General features: G+C 45.8%; 1 protein-coding gene across 6 annotated transcripts in view; it reads right to left on the reverse strand.

Moving 5' to 3' along the window:
• Nucleotides 1-15139, reverse strand: part of shmt1 (serine hydroxymethyltransferase 1 (soluble)) — a 57825-nt gene that overhangs the window by 3333 nt on the left and 39353 nt on the right. For 5 of the 6 annotated variants that reach the window (XM_059979770.1, XM_059979772.1, XM_059979769.1 and 2 more), the window contains 2 exons: nucleotides 14045-14161; nucleotides 6172-6294 (listed from right to left, as the gene is read on the reverse strand). In XM_059979770.1, coding sequence (XP_059835753.1) covers nucleotides 6172-6294; nucleotides 14045-14161 — 240 coding nt within the window. The other variant, XR_009513999.1, reaches the window with a different exon arrangement.

Genomic DNA, 15139 nt, shown 5'->3' on the forward strand with positions numbered 1-15139 from the left:
ATGACCAATTAACCTACTAACCAGTACATCTTTGGACTGTGGGAGGAAAAGGGAGCATCAAGAGAATGCCCACACATTCCATCACACCCTGGAATTCCTTACAGTGGTTGCCAGGATTGAACTTTGAGCTGTAATAGGGTTGTGCTAACTGCTAAGCTACCATTATTGACACCACCAGTTTCACAGGTCATGGGAGTGTTTGAAGTGGAGACAGCATTAAGACATTTGAGCTGTGGGTGGGAACACTAAAGGCTATGGGAGCTTAAGTTCCTCTAATAGCCCCTGTAGCGTTCTCACACGGGTGTAATGGAAATGCCGAATTAAACGCTGAGATAAACCGTAGTCAATGAGAACAAGGTCGCAGTAAGATTAACCATTTACTGTTCACTCTTCACATTAACTTATGGTGAAAATTGTTGATAAAACAATACAAGATTGATACAGTATTTGTTCCCTTCTTGATATCACATTTACATTGTAAATACTTGTAAAAGTAAACTACAAGTACAGTACATTAAAGTGCAGCATACAGCCAGAATTTACCTACACCATTGACTGCTCTAAATACACTTCAATGCAAACTATCCGCAACCCTTTAACTAACGAAAACATAAACATTATCGATCGTCGTTACTTTTAACAGGATCGGCGTTAACATTTTAATTCAACATATCGATTATCTATTAACTTACAGCGTTGCTCTCACTGTGATTTCTAATGCTTGCAAACAACTTCTTGCTCGGGTCTGCCTCGTGTGAGCCCCCGCCCTCGCGTTGATCTCAAACCGGTATTTTCCCACAAGACGCGGCGAAACCGGATGTGACGTCATCGCGTGCCGATATATTTTACAGGCAATGAATATACTTTAAACACTTCTAATTCTAACTAGAAAATACTAACAAATGAATTATTAAGCGAAAATATTATAAACTAAATAACTGCCATAAAGACAACACACCCCCCGCTTGACCTTCGTAAGGTCACAATGAACAGACTACAAAACTTAGACTCTAATCAGTCCTTAGGTAGAAGTAGAATGACTTCTGTAACTGGCCTTTGGTAAATTTTCACATCGCCTTGGTCGGCAGTCTTCAACTCGACCTTCCTGACATGTCCATTCCCACTAGGGAATGTAGCAGTGATTCTGGCCATTGGCCAGCTGTTGCGGGCGATTTGCTTGTCCCTGAGCAGGACTAAGTCTCCAACTTGAAGATTCCTGCAGGGTCCTGTCCACTTTTGTCTGTGTTGCAACAAAGGTAGATATTCCTGTCTCCAGCGAGACCAGAACTGATTTGCCAGAGCCGGGACTTGTCTCCATTGCTTTGCGTACAAATCCTTGTCTGAGAAGTCTCCTGGTGGAGGGGGAGCTCCTGCCTTCTGCGTCAGGAGCATTGATGGCGAGAGTATGAAGGGGTTTTCTGGGTCAGAAGACACAGGTAGGAGTGGTCGTGCATTTATAATGGCTGTGACCTCTGCCTTTAGGGTGCACAGTACCTCGTGGGTCAATCGGGTGCGTTGCTGCATCTCAGGTTTCCTTTTCAGGGTTTTTTGCAAGGACATGAACCGCTTGACCGCCTGCTCTTTGTTATTTGGCAAGCGCTGGCGTGGTTCTCTGAAAGGCAATGGGGCGACCCCATTATTTGCTTCATCTCTGAAGACCTTGGTGTCCTTTGTTTTTAAGAAAATGGCATCTTGAGCTGATTGTGCAAGTTTGTTTCCGTGCTCAGTTTGAATGAAAACTGACTGACCCAGCGGCTCGTCAGTTACTTTACGCTTGTTAACGTCTTGTCGTGCTTCCTTAATGCACGGGACACTTGTGCGGGGTTGGAAAATTGAATGGCTGCCACTCTCTAGCACATTGGTCTTGAGTGTGCTAACCGTCGGTTTGTGTACATTGCCAGGGCACACCTCTCCTATCACCACCCAGCCTAGATCCAGGCGTTGCGCAAAGGGGGTGTCGTGTGGTCCATTGACCTGCTGCCTAACCTTGTGCACCCAGATAACATCTCTTCCTAATAGCAGTATTTCCGCTTTTGGATCCAGTTCTGGGATGTGTTTGGCGATGTGGTGGAGATGTGGCTGGTGTTGCACCGCACTTGGCGTCGGGATCTCAGTGCGGTTATTCATGATTTCATTGCACTCTAAGAGCGGAGGGAGACAGATGACAACTTTACCATCCAGGGACTCGATCTGGACGCCTTCTGCCTTCCTTCCATGAGTTTTCATGTTGCCTGAGCAAGTTCTAAGGTAGTATGGGAACTGCTCACTCCCAATGTTGAACAATTTAAAGAACTCTGGACTGACTAGTGAGCGATTGCTCTGATCATCCAGAATTACATAGGCTTTGATGGCCTTGTCTTTGGCTCCTTTAGGGTACACCTTATTGAGGCAGATCTTTGAACAAGAACGGCTTGACTGAGCTTGACCGCAAACTTCTGTACAGTTCGTGCTGACAACTGTTGACCTAGAGTGAGCCTCTCCCTCCCCGCCGTCCTGTTGTGGGGGTGAAGGAGCGCTGTCGGTTTGCAGTGACAGGCCGGGATGCACGGCCCCGTGATTAGTGCTATCACATCCCGGACACTTCACGGCGATCGTACACTCTCTGGCAAGGTGAGAGGTTGAGGAACAGCATTTAAAACATATTCTTTTCTCCTTGAGAAGGGCCACCCTCTCTTCAAGGGGTTTTTCCCTAAACGTTCTGCATCCTTTGAGGGGGTGAGGTTTGTTATGCAATGGACAATACTTGCTAGGGTCGTTGTTAGTTGTAAAGGCTTCAGTCTTGAGCACTGAGACGGGTTTATTGATGTTGAAAGTATTTGAAGAGGATCTACCTGGCTTGGTGTAAATCGTACTGCTTCCTGGACCCGTGAGGCTAGGGTCATTTCGCTTCTTCGCCTCCTTGCACACAAACTTAGCAAGGTGCTTAAAGGGAGGAAATCGACCACCGTGGCCTTCCTTGTACTCTGAGGCAACAGTCAGCCACCTGTCCTGCAGCCCAAATGGAAGTTTGTCCACGATTTGTCTAATCCCGGATGGAGTATCTAGGTATACTAGACCAGCTGAGTAGCCATCTCCTTTGGCGCCTTGGATCTCCATGAGTAAATCTCCGAGTTCTCTTAACTTAATGTGATCTTTGGCTGACACCTTAGGAAAGTCTTCCAGATGTCGATATAGTGCCGCTTCAATAATTTCGGGGGCCCCATAGCCCTCCCAAAGTCTCTCCCATGCTTTGCTTAAGGCTAGCTCGGGGTTGTTGATGTACACTGAACGTATGCGTCTCACCTGTTCGCATGATTCTTTTCCCAGCCATTTCGCCATAAGATCCAACTCTTGGGTTGCTCTGAGCTGGACTCCGTCGATAGCGTTGGTGAATGTGGAGTACCATGCACGGTAATTTTCAGGTTTATCGTCAAACTGGTACAGTCCCAAAGTGACGAGATCCCGTCGTGCTAAATACTGCATCATGGGATCAACTGTAAGTGGCATGCGGACTGGGGAAATACGTTGGCGCGTATATGACTGAAGGCGTACATTTCTTATGGAATTTGCTGTCCTGAATTCGACCTCTGCATCTCTTCTCCCCAAATCTTGTAAGTTTGGTGTCAAGAAGTATTGGTCGTCAGCTCTTTCATTCTCTACTTCATCGCAGAGTTGCGAGGGTAAATTGTCTTCCTCGTATGGATGTGATGCAATCGGGCCTCCCTGAGGTTCCTCATGACATGGGATGTTATAAAATACGTATGGAGAGGAAGGACAAGCCTTCCTGTCTATTGGAGATTGGACATAGTCGCTTGTGCGTTCCAATCTGGTCCTTTCTGAAGTAGATCTTGCGGTCAGATTATGCAATCCTTCAGCTTCTTCTATGTACTCTGCTTCCGCCTTGGCAGCTTCATCTTCTCCTTCTAGCTCCAGCACTTCCAACTCTGCCGATATCCTTTCCATTTCCAACTGGATTTCGGCTTCTCTGGCAGCGGCTTCCTTCTGGATTTTGGCTTCTCTGGCAGCCGCTTCCATTTTCAATTTTGCTACTCGCTTGGCGTAGTCCACCCGCACATGGGCGGCATCTGCTTTAGCTCTTGCCTGGGCGGCCTTACTTGATGATGCCCTACTGCCCTTGTCGCTGGGTGGCATCAACTTGATGCTGGTTCAAGATGACATTGCAGCACTTGAAACACCTGATAATGCCACTTTTTTACTGTAGCGTTCTCGCTCGGGTGTAATGGAAATGCCGAATTAAATGCTGAGATAAACCATAGTCAATGAGAACAAGGTCGCAGTAAGATTAACCATTTACTGTTCACTCTTCACATTAACATATGGTGAAAACTGTTGATAAAACAATACAAGATTGATACAGTATTTGTTCCCTTCTTGATATCACATTTACATTGTAAATACTTGTAAAAGTAAACTACAAGTACATTACATTAAAGTGCAGCATACAGCCAGAATTTACCTACGCCATTGACTGCTCTAAATACACTTCAATGCAAACTATCCGCAACTCTTTAACTAACGAAAACATAAACATTATCGATCGTCGTTACTTTTAACAGGATTGGCATTAACATTTTAATTCACCATATCGATTATCTATTAACTTACAGCGTTGCTCTCACTGTGATTTCTAATGCTTGCAAACAACTTCTTGCTCGGGTCTGCCTCGTGCGAGCCCCCGCCCTCGCGTTGATCCCAAACCGGTATTTTCCCACAAGGCGCGGCGAAACCGAATGTGACGTCATCGCGTGCCGATATATTTTACAGGCAATGAATATACTTTAAACACTTCTAATTCTAACTAGAAAATACTAACAAATGAATTATTAAGCAAAAATATTATAAACTAAATAACTGCCATAAAGGCAACACAGCCCCTACCCCATGATCTCCTCCAGCCCTGCAACCAATCTAGATCTCCAATCCCCACTCCTTCAAAAGCAGTTGTGCTTCTAGCTGCCAAAGTCCTAAACTCCAGAATTCCCTCTGAAATCCTGCCCATGTTTAACCACCTCATTTCCTCTAAATGCTTCCTTACTTTCCCTGCGACCAAGCTCTTGGACAACTACCCCGACACTTCTTAATGAGTTAGCATCAATTTTGATTTGAATGGACTCCTTGCTGCCCCTGGGGACATTCTCCTGCATGGAAGGCACAACGTGAATGCCAACAGTAACTGTTGAAGCTATATTTATTTTCGTGGAAATATTACCCAGAGGGAGGCATCATGGATTAATCACAGCTCCTCTCCTCAACAGTCACACACCTGAATGTAGCAATGCCCCTCTCCTTCTATCTTTACCCAACCCACCCCCTCAATGGCAACTGTAACTATAGCCCCACGTTTAGCATGCAGATCAACACAAATCCTTTAAATACTTATTGAAATTTCAGGCAAGTTTAAATAAGTGTTATCAACAAAAAGAGTTATTAAAAAGAGTTATCAACAAAAAGAGTTATTAAAAAGAGTTATCAACAAAAAGAGTTATTAAAAAGAGTTATCAACACAACACAGCCCCTCCCTTCCACTGACTCTTGCCTCCACTTCTGCTACGTCGGGAAAACAACTGACACAATTAAGCACCCTCCCACCCTGATCATTCTCTCTTTACTCCCCGCCCCCACCCCCACCATCAGACAGAAGATATAAAACTTAATAGCATGTACCACCTAGGCCAGAGACAGCTTCCACTCTGCTGCTAACAGACTTTCCATGTGTTAAAGAAGAGCTCTTACCCTCCCAATCTACCTCATTGTGGCCCGAGCTCTTTATTTATCTACAGGAATGGCACGCTCCCTGTAAGTGTAACACTATACTTAGCGTGATTTTACTATCTCCATGTAATTCTGTATGGCATGATCTGTCCGGATGGCATGCAAAACAAAAGCTTTTCATTGGCTTGTTAATATCACATGTATTTAAATGCAATTACCAAATCAGATGAAAATCAAAAACAAGCCACAGATATTGGAAACCTGAATTAAAAATAGAAAATGTTGGAAGCACTCTGCAGGTCAGGCAGCTTCCATGAAGAGAAACTTAAAACTAAAACTTCAACTGTTTCTCTCACCACAGTTGCTGCATTTTCACTTTCTCACTTAAGAGTCTAGTTTATAACACAAACCCATACGTCCTCAGATCCTTGTTCCCCAGCTCCCCCCCAGTGCTCTCACCGGTAACAATCTTGTATCCCAGATCCACCAATGCAGTCGAAAGAGCCTTGCAGTTAGACAGAACTTGCTTCTGGTAGACCTTGAACTCCGGCGACATTGCCTGCTTGAGTGCCACTGCAACCCCTGGCCAGACAGACACATGGAAGACAAGACCCAGTGATGAATAATTACTGCAGCAGAAACAATCAGATCTGCTCAGCTCAAGACACAGCTTATATCAGCAGAAGGGGAGAAATATGCTGAGAGAAGAAAGGGGGAAGAGTGAAAGGAGAACAAAGTGAGAGGGATGTGTGAAACGAGCTCGCTTTAATCTGAAATAAAAATAGAAAATGCTGGAAACACTCAGCCAGTGGAAAGAGAAACAATAGTTAATATTCCTGTTGAAAGACCCTTTCTCAGACCCGTTTCCCCTCCCCACAGATGCTACCCAACCTGAGTGCTCCCTGTATTTTCTGTTTATGTATTTTTCACCATCTCAGTGTCCAGAAACACTTTAAAGTTGTGAGTACTTGCTAATCCTAGTTACTATTTGTGCCGTCTGTGAAACCCAAGACACCAACGGCAGTTTTACAGTGGTTTGGTGCCAGTTGAGGATAATTGAAACCCCAGGCAGAAAGGGGATCTCCTCTGTTGTGTGTGCTACCTCTGTGAGGTCAAAGGTTCCCATTAGACAGCTGACAGCTCCAAAGCCAGCTTCAGGTAGATACCATCGAGAGCATCTTGAGGCTGTGCCACCACCTGTACTACCCTCAGTTGCAGGGCACTGCAGAAAGGGGTGTAGACCGTGGATGTGAACTTCCCACTGTTCAGGATATTTACAGCAACAGGTGCATAAAAAGGGCCCGGAGGATCATCAGAGACTCCAGCCACCCCAACCACACACTGCTTCAGCCACCCCAACCACACACTGCTTCAGCCACCCCAACCACACACTGCTTCAGCCACCCTAACCACACACTGCTTCAGCCACCCTAACCACACACTGCTTCAGCCACCCCAACCACACACTGCTTCAGCCACCCCAACCACACACTGCTTCAGCCACCCTAACCACACACTGCTTCAGCCACCCTAACCACACACTGCTTCAGCCACCCCAACCACACACTGCTTCAGCCACCCCAGCCACACACTGCTTCAGCCACCCCAACCACACACTGCTTCAGCCACCCCAGCCACACACTGCTCCAGCCACCCCAACCACACACTGCTTCAGCCACCCTAACCACACACTGCTTCAGCCACCCCAGCCACACACTGCTTCAGCCACCCCAGCCACACACTGCTTCAGCCACCCTAACCTCACACTGCTTCAGCCACCCTAACCACACACTGCTTCAGCCACCCCAACCACACACTGCTTCAGCCACCCTAACCACACACTGCTTCAGCCACCCCAGCCACACACTGCTTCAGCCACCCCAGCCACACACTGCTTCAGCCACCCTAACCACACACTGCTTCAGCCACCCTAACCACACACTGCTTCAGCCACCCCAACCACACACTGCTTCAGCCACCCCAACCACACACTGCTTCAGCTGCTGCTGTCTGGCAAAAGGCACCGCTGCATTAAGGCCAGGACCAACAGGCTCCAGGACAGCTCCTCCTTTATCAATACACGCTGATCTCACTGTACATCTTACTGTACATATGTGTACAAACCAGTTTTGTTTGTGCAATATCCTCCCACATTCCCCTCTTTATTGCTTGTGCATTGCAATGGAAATGTAACAAAGAGTTTCACTCCCTTGGATGCAAGAAAATAAATAAATACAAAACCTCAAAATTCTATCAGTGTAAAAATCAGCCATAACCACCAGCTCTACAACTGCCTAACCTGTTACAATTTGTCATCCTGTCAATGTGCCACACAGGAGACTCTTTGGTTTGGATTGGAGAGGCAAGGTATGGTGAGGAGTTCCATAGAGCAAGATGAAACATCTGAACCCGAAACGTCCAGTGCCCCTTCCCCTCCACAGACGCTGCCTGATCCGCAAGCCACAGGAGCAGAATTAGGCCATTTGGTGCATCAAGTCTGTTCTGCCATTTAATCACGGCTGATTTTTTTCCCAACTCCATTCTCCTACCCTCTCCCTGTAACCTTTAACCCTTTTACCATACTAGAATCCATCAACCTCTGCCTTAAATACACCCAATGATTTTGGCACTCGCCCTCCTTGCCAATGAACTCCACAAATTCACTACTCTCTGGCTAAAGAAATTCCTCCTCATCCCTGTTCTAAGTGAATGTCCCTCTATTCTGAGTGTGTGCTCTCTGGTCCTAGACTCCACCATTACAGGAAACATCCTCTCTGCATCCATCTATTGAGTCCTTTCAATAGTCGATTGATTTCATGGAGATACTCCGCCCATTCCTCTAAATTCCAGCGAGTACAGGCCGAAAGCCAAATGCTCCTCATACAGTAAACTTTTGATTCCCGAGTGATTCTCGTGAACCTCCTCTGGACCCTCTCCGATGTCAGCACATCCTTTCTTAGATAAGGGGCTCAAAGCTGCTCACAATACAGGTGTCCCCCACTTTTTGAAAGTTCACTTTACACCATTTCATTTTTATGAAACACCTACATTAGTACCTGTTTTCACTAACCGAAAGAAATCTGAAGAGGATTTTTGCTTTTACAAAGGTGCCTGCTTTAAACTTGTTTTTACCCTGAGAAAGACTACCATGACCGTGAAGCCTAGCGCAGGCAGGTGTGTGCTCATGTGTGTATGTGCAGATTTATCCCCCCCACAAATCAGTTTTTGGCCGTATCTTCCTGATTCTGGTAAGTGAAACTACACTACATACATTATTTCTACTTTATATAGGCTGTGTATTTATCATATCATTCCTGCTTTTACTATAAGTTAGTGTTACTTTAGGGTTTATGTGTTATTTGGTTTGATTTGATAGGTTATTTTTTGGGAACGCACAAAAATTTTCCCCATATAAATTAATGGTAACTGCTTCTTCACTTTACGCCATTTCGGCTTATGAAAGGTTTCATGGGAACACTCTACTTTCGGATAGCGGGGGAAACCTGTACTCCAAATGAGGCCTCACCAGCATCTTATAAAGCCTCAGCATTATGTCCTTGCTTTAATGTTCCAGTCTTTTTGAAATGAATGCTAACATTGAGGTTACCAGAGGTCATGGGTTAAGGGTGAAGGGGGAAAAGTTTAAAGTGAACATGGGGGTGGGGGGGGCTTCTTCACGCAGAGAGTGGTGGGAGTGTGGAATGAGCTGCCAGATGAAGTGGTAAATGCGAGCTCACTTTTGACATTTAAGAAAAACTTGGACAGGGAGATGGATGAGAGGTGTATGGAGGGATATGGCCCAGGTGCAGGTCAATGGGTCTAGGCAGAAAAATGGTTTGGCGCAGCCAAGAAGGGCCAAAAGGCCTGTTTCTGTGCTGTAGTGTTCTGTTGCATTTCCCTTCCTCACCAGACTTAAACTGCAAGTTAACCTTTGAGGAATCCTGCACGATGACTCCCAAGTCTCTTTGCACCATGGATTTTTGAATTTTCTGCATATTTAGAAAATCATCTCTGCTTTTATTCCTTCTACCAAAGTGCATGACCATACACTTCCTGACATTGAATTCCATCTGCCACTTTTTTTACTCACTTTCCTGATCTGTCTGAGCCCTTCTGCAGTTTTCCTGTTTCTTCAACAGTATCTGCCCCTCCGTGCATCTTCGTATCATCCGTAAACTTGGCCACAAATTCCACCACCCAAATCGTTGATGTATAATGCAAAAAGCAGCAGTCCCAACAGCGTCCCCAGTGGAAGACCACTAGTCACCAACAGCCAACCAGAAAATGTTCTCTTCATTCCCATTGCCGCGTGCCAATCAGCCGTTGCTCTATCCATGCTAGTATCTTTCCTGTAATAATATGGGCTCTCGTCATGTCTAGCAGCCTCATGTGCAGCACCTTGTCAAAAACATTCTGAACATCCAAGTACACAACCTCCACTGATTCTCCCTTTTCTATCCTGCGTGTTATTTCTTCAAACAATTCCAACTGCCTAATCAGCCAATATTTTCCCTCAAGGAAACAGCCTATTTTATCATGTGTTCCAGCTACCCAGACTACTCATCCTTAACACTCGATTCCAATGACTTCCCAACCACTGAGGCCAGACTTACTGGCCTACAATTTCCTTTCTTCTGCCTCTCTCCCATCTCAAAAAGAGTGATATTTGCAACTTTCCAATCTTCCAGAACCATGTCAGAATCTAGTGATTCTTGGAAGATCATTACTAATGCCTCCAGAATCTCTTCAGCCACATCTTTCAGAACCCTGGGGTGTAAACCATTTGGTCCAGGTGACTTATCTATCTTCAGACCTTTCAGCTTCCCAAGTATCCTTTTCCTTAGCAATAGCAACTGCAAGCAATTTTGTCCCTTGACACTCCTGAACTTCCAGCATATTGCTACTGTCTTTGACATAATACTGATTCAGTTCATCTGCCATTTCCTTGTCCTCTATTACTACCTCTCCAGTGCCATTTTCCAGCAGTCCAATATCTATACTCGCCTCTTTTTTACTCTTTATATACTTCAGAAAAGCTTTTGGTATCCTCTTTGATATTATTGGCTAGTTTACCTTCATATTTCATCTTTTCCCTCCTTGACCTTTTCCAGTTGCCTTCTGTTGCTTTTTAAAAGCTTCCCAATCTTCTAACTGCCCACAGATTTTTGCTGTTGCACGCCCTCTTTTGCTGTCTTTGACTTCCCTTGTCAGCCACAAGAGTGTCATCCCACCTTTAGCATACTTTAGATCCACAAACCTGCCTGTGCAGGTAGACCTATTGTCTCAGCTGCTCCTGCCCCACTGAACTCATTTCTGCATACCTTGACACTGTCTTATCCCCCCTTGTTCAATCTTTTCCCACCTATGTTCGTGACACTTCTCATGCTTTGAAATTTTTCAATGATTTTAAGTTCCCTGGCCCCCACCGCCTTATTTTCACCATGGTCGTCCAGTCCCTATATACCTCCATCCCCCACCGAGATGGTCTCGAAGCTCTTCGGGTTTTTTTGGATTTCAGACCTAACCAATTCCCCTCTCTCATCACTCTCCTCCATCTAGCGGAATTAGTTCTTACCCTCAATAATTTCTCCTTTGGCTCCTCCCACTTCCTCCAAACCAAGGGTGTAGCCATTTGCACCCATATAGGTCCCAGTTATGCCTGCCTTTTTGTTGGCTTTGTGGAACAGTCCATGTTTCAAGTCTATACAGGTATCCATCCCCCTCTTTTCCTTCGCTACATCGACGACTGCATTGGCGCTGCCTCCTGCACGCATGCTGAGCTCATTGACTTCATTAACTTTGCCTCCAACTTTCACCCTGCTCTCAAATTTACCTGGTCCATTTCCGATACCTCCCTCCCCTTTCTTGATCTTTCTGTCATCTCTGGAGACGGCCTTATCTACTATAAGCCTACAGACTCTCACAGCTACCTGGACTATTCCTCTTCCCACCCTGTCTCTTGCAAAAATGCTATCCCCTTCTCACTATTCCTCCGTCTCCGCTGCATCTGCTCTCAGGATGAGGCTTTTCATTCCAGGACGAAGGAGATGTCTTCCTTTTTTAAACAAAGGGGCTTCCCTTCGTCCACCATCAACTCTGCTCTCAAACGCATCTCTCCCATTTCCCGCACATCTGCCGTCACCCCATCCACCCGCCACTCCACTCGGGATAGGGTTCCCCTTGTCCTTACCTACCACCCCACCAGCCTCCAGCTCCAACATATAATTCTCCGTAACTTCCGCCACCTCCTACGGGATCCCACTACCAAACGCATTTTTCCTCCCCCCCCCCCTTTCTGCTTTTCGCAGGGATCGCTCCCTACGCGACTCCCTTGTCCACTCGTCCCCCCCATCCCTTCCCACCGATCTCCCTCCTGGCACTTATCCTTGTAAACGGAACAAGTGCTACACCTGCCCTTACACTTCCTCCCTCACCACCATTCAGGGCCCCAGACAGTCCTTCCAGGTGAGGCGACACTTCACCTGTGAGTCGGCTGGTGTGGTATACTGCGTCCAGTGCTCCCGGTGTGGCCTTTTATATATTGGTGAGACCCAACACAGACTGGGAGACCGTTTTGCTGAACACCTACACTCGGTCCGCCAGAGAAAGCAGGATCTCCCAGTGGCCACACATTTTAATTCCACGTCCCATTCCCATTCTGATATGTCTATCCATGGCCTCCTCTATTGTCAAGATGAATCCAAACTCAGGTTGGAGGAACAACACCTTATACACCGGCTGGGTAGCCTCCAACCTGATGGCATGAACATTGACTTCTCTAACTTCCATTAATGCCCCTCCTCCCCTTCTTACCCTATCCCTGACATATTTAGTTGTTTGCCTGTTCTCCATCTCCCTCTGGTGCTCCCCTGCCCCTTTCTTTCTCCTGAGGCCTCCTGTCCTATGATCCTTTCCCTTCTCCAGCTCTGTATCACTTTCGCCAATCACCTTTCCAGCTCTTAGCTTCATCCCACTCCCTCCGGTCTTCTCCTATCATTTCGCATTTCCCCCTCCCCCCACTACTTTCAAATCTCTTACTATCGTTCCTTTCGGTTAGTCCTGACGAAGGGTCTTGGCCCAAAACGTCGACAGCGTTTCTCCCTATAGATGCTGTCTGGCCTGCTTTGTTCTACCAGCATTTTGTGTGTGTTGTTGTTTAGCATACTTTGTTGGGATGTATCTACCTCGTGCCTTCCAAATTGCTTCAGAAATTCCAGCCACTGCTGCTCTGTTGTCATCTGTCAGTGACCCTTCCAATCAACTTTGGCCAGGTCATCTCTCATACCTCTGCAATTCCCTTTACTGATACATGTGACTTCAGTCTTCCCCTTTCAAACTGCAGGGCGAATTCTATCATATTACGATCAATGCCTCAAATCTGGTTCATTACACAACACCCAATCCAGAATAGCCTTTCCCTTACTGGACTCACCACAAACTGCTTTAAAAAGCCATCTTGCAGGCATTTTCTTTCCTGGGATCCAGCACTAATGGATTTTCTCAATCTACCTGCATATTGAAATCCCCCATGATTATCACATCATTGCCCTTTTAACAAGTCTTTTCTATCTCCCATTGTAATTTGTAGCCCACATCATGGCTGCTGTTTGGAGGCCTGGATACAACTCCATCATGGCAATTTCACTCTTTTATTTCCTTAACTCTACTCGTGGATTCTACATCTTTTGGACCTGTGCTATTCATATGATCCTATAACATCATCCAATATGGTGTATCTGGTTGAAGTGGGCTGACCATGGGGGGGACTCCTGCACTACCTGCATACTCTAACCCAGTTTACCACCTGCAGAGCTCTTGTTTACTTCTGAACAGCTTACCTTTAATGGAATCAAGCAGACAAGCACAGAATACCATAGTCACACTGGACCCTGGTGAAACCACATCTGGGGAACAGTATTCGTTTTTGTCACCTTACCCAAGGATATGCTAGCCATAAATGTTCATCATTCTGATTTCTGGGATGCTGGAGCAGTTTTGCATAGAGATTGAATTGAATAGGCATGTATTTACCAGAATTTAGAAGAATGAAAGGGGTTATAACATATAAGAGACTGAATGCAGGGAGAATAGTTTCCATTGACTAAATAGTCCAGAACAGGGATTAGTTTCAGGATACCAGCTGAAACATTTAGGTCTGACATAATATTTTCATCCAAGGGCGGTGAACCTGTAGGATTTTCTTCTATAGGAGACAAAGGAGGAAATAGATTTTTGCTTGCAAAAGGCATCTAGATCAAAGAGTAGGGGTATGGAACAGATGCAGAGGATCGGCAGTGAATTTATTGAAAACTAAACCAGCATCATGCTTTACCTGCGATGGCGTGGTTGTGGGGCCCACCTTGCAGTCCAGGGAAGACTGCCTGGTTCAGAGGACCTTCCAGGTTGTACATCATCTCCTTGCCTGTCTTTGGGTCGACACTGCGGATTCCTGAAGAGAGAACAAAGCAGATGCAAACAGCGACGTTTAATGATCTACTTTCAAGGAAATACTTCAGGTGAAAAGTTTTTCTTACAGGGTGTCACTGCCAACATTACATTTACTGCCCATCCCCAACAGACTGATAAGCCCGAGTCCGAGTCATCACTACAGCACAGAAACAGTACACTACAGCAAAGGGAAGTTCATGGCAGTCTGGTCTTCTACCTGGTGCCATCCACCTGTATCTGGACCAAAACCCTCCACAGCCCTCCTTTCCACGTACCTATCTAAACTTCTAACTGTTGCAATTGAATTTGCATTTTCCATTTCCACTGGCACTCGTCCCAGTCATACCACCCTCTGAACGAAGAGGTTCCTCACATTCCCAAAAAGTATTTCACTTGATGCAATGAAGATTCCCAGCGTTTGAAATAATCACACAAAAACCAAGGGAAAAGTGAGTCATGAGCTTCCCACTGTTAGATACTGCACCATTCCAAAGTGTAAGTTTGGAACGTCTGCCTCCTTGCGTTATGGCTCTCATACAAAGTAATTTCTCAGGTGCTGACCCTTCTCCAATATTTCTCCAAAGATGTCTAGCCTCCAAGCCAATTCAAGACACATTACCCATTAGATACAAAGCAGTTGTATTAACCAGCACTTACCACTAGACTAAATATCTCAGCCATACCACTCACTCACTGACTGCTGTGCGCACCCTTTACAAAATGCACTGCAAATACTCGTCCAGGCTTCACCACAACAGCTCACTAACCTGCAACCTCAAGCACCAAGGTCAAGAGCATCCAGTGTATGCAAACACCCTCCTAAACTGCTGACATTGTATTTTGGTAGTATATTGTAATTCCTTCAATGGCATTGGGTTTAAACCCTGGAATTGCTGCCAATCGACGGTGGGGAAGCACCTTCAGCAGGACTGCAGCTTCTCAGCACCACCTTCAAATGGGAGATTTAAGAATGAGTAAT

This window comes from Hypanus sabinus, chromosome 9 (genome assembly GCF_030144855.1).
Source record: "Hypanus sabinus isolate sHypSab1 chromosome 9, sHypSab1.hap1, whole genome shotgun sequence".
Classification (NCBI taxonomy): Eukaryota; Metazoa; Chordata; class Chondrichthyes; order Myliobatiformes; family Dasyatidae; genus Hypanus; species Hypanus sabinus.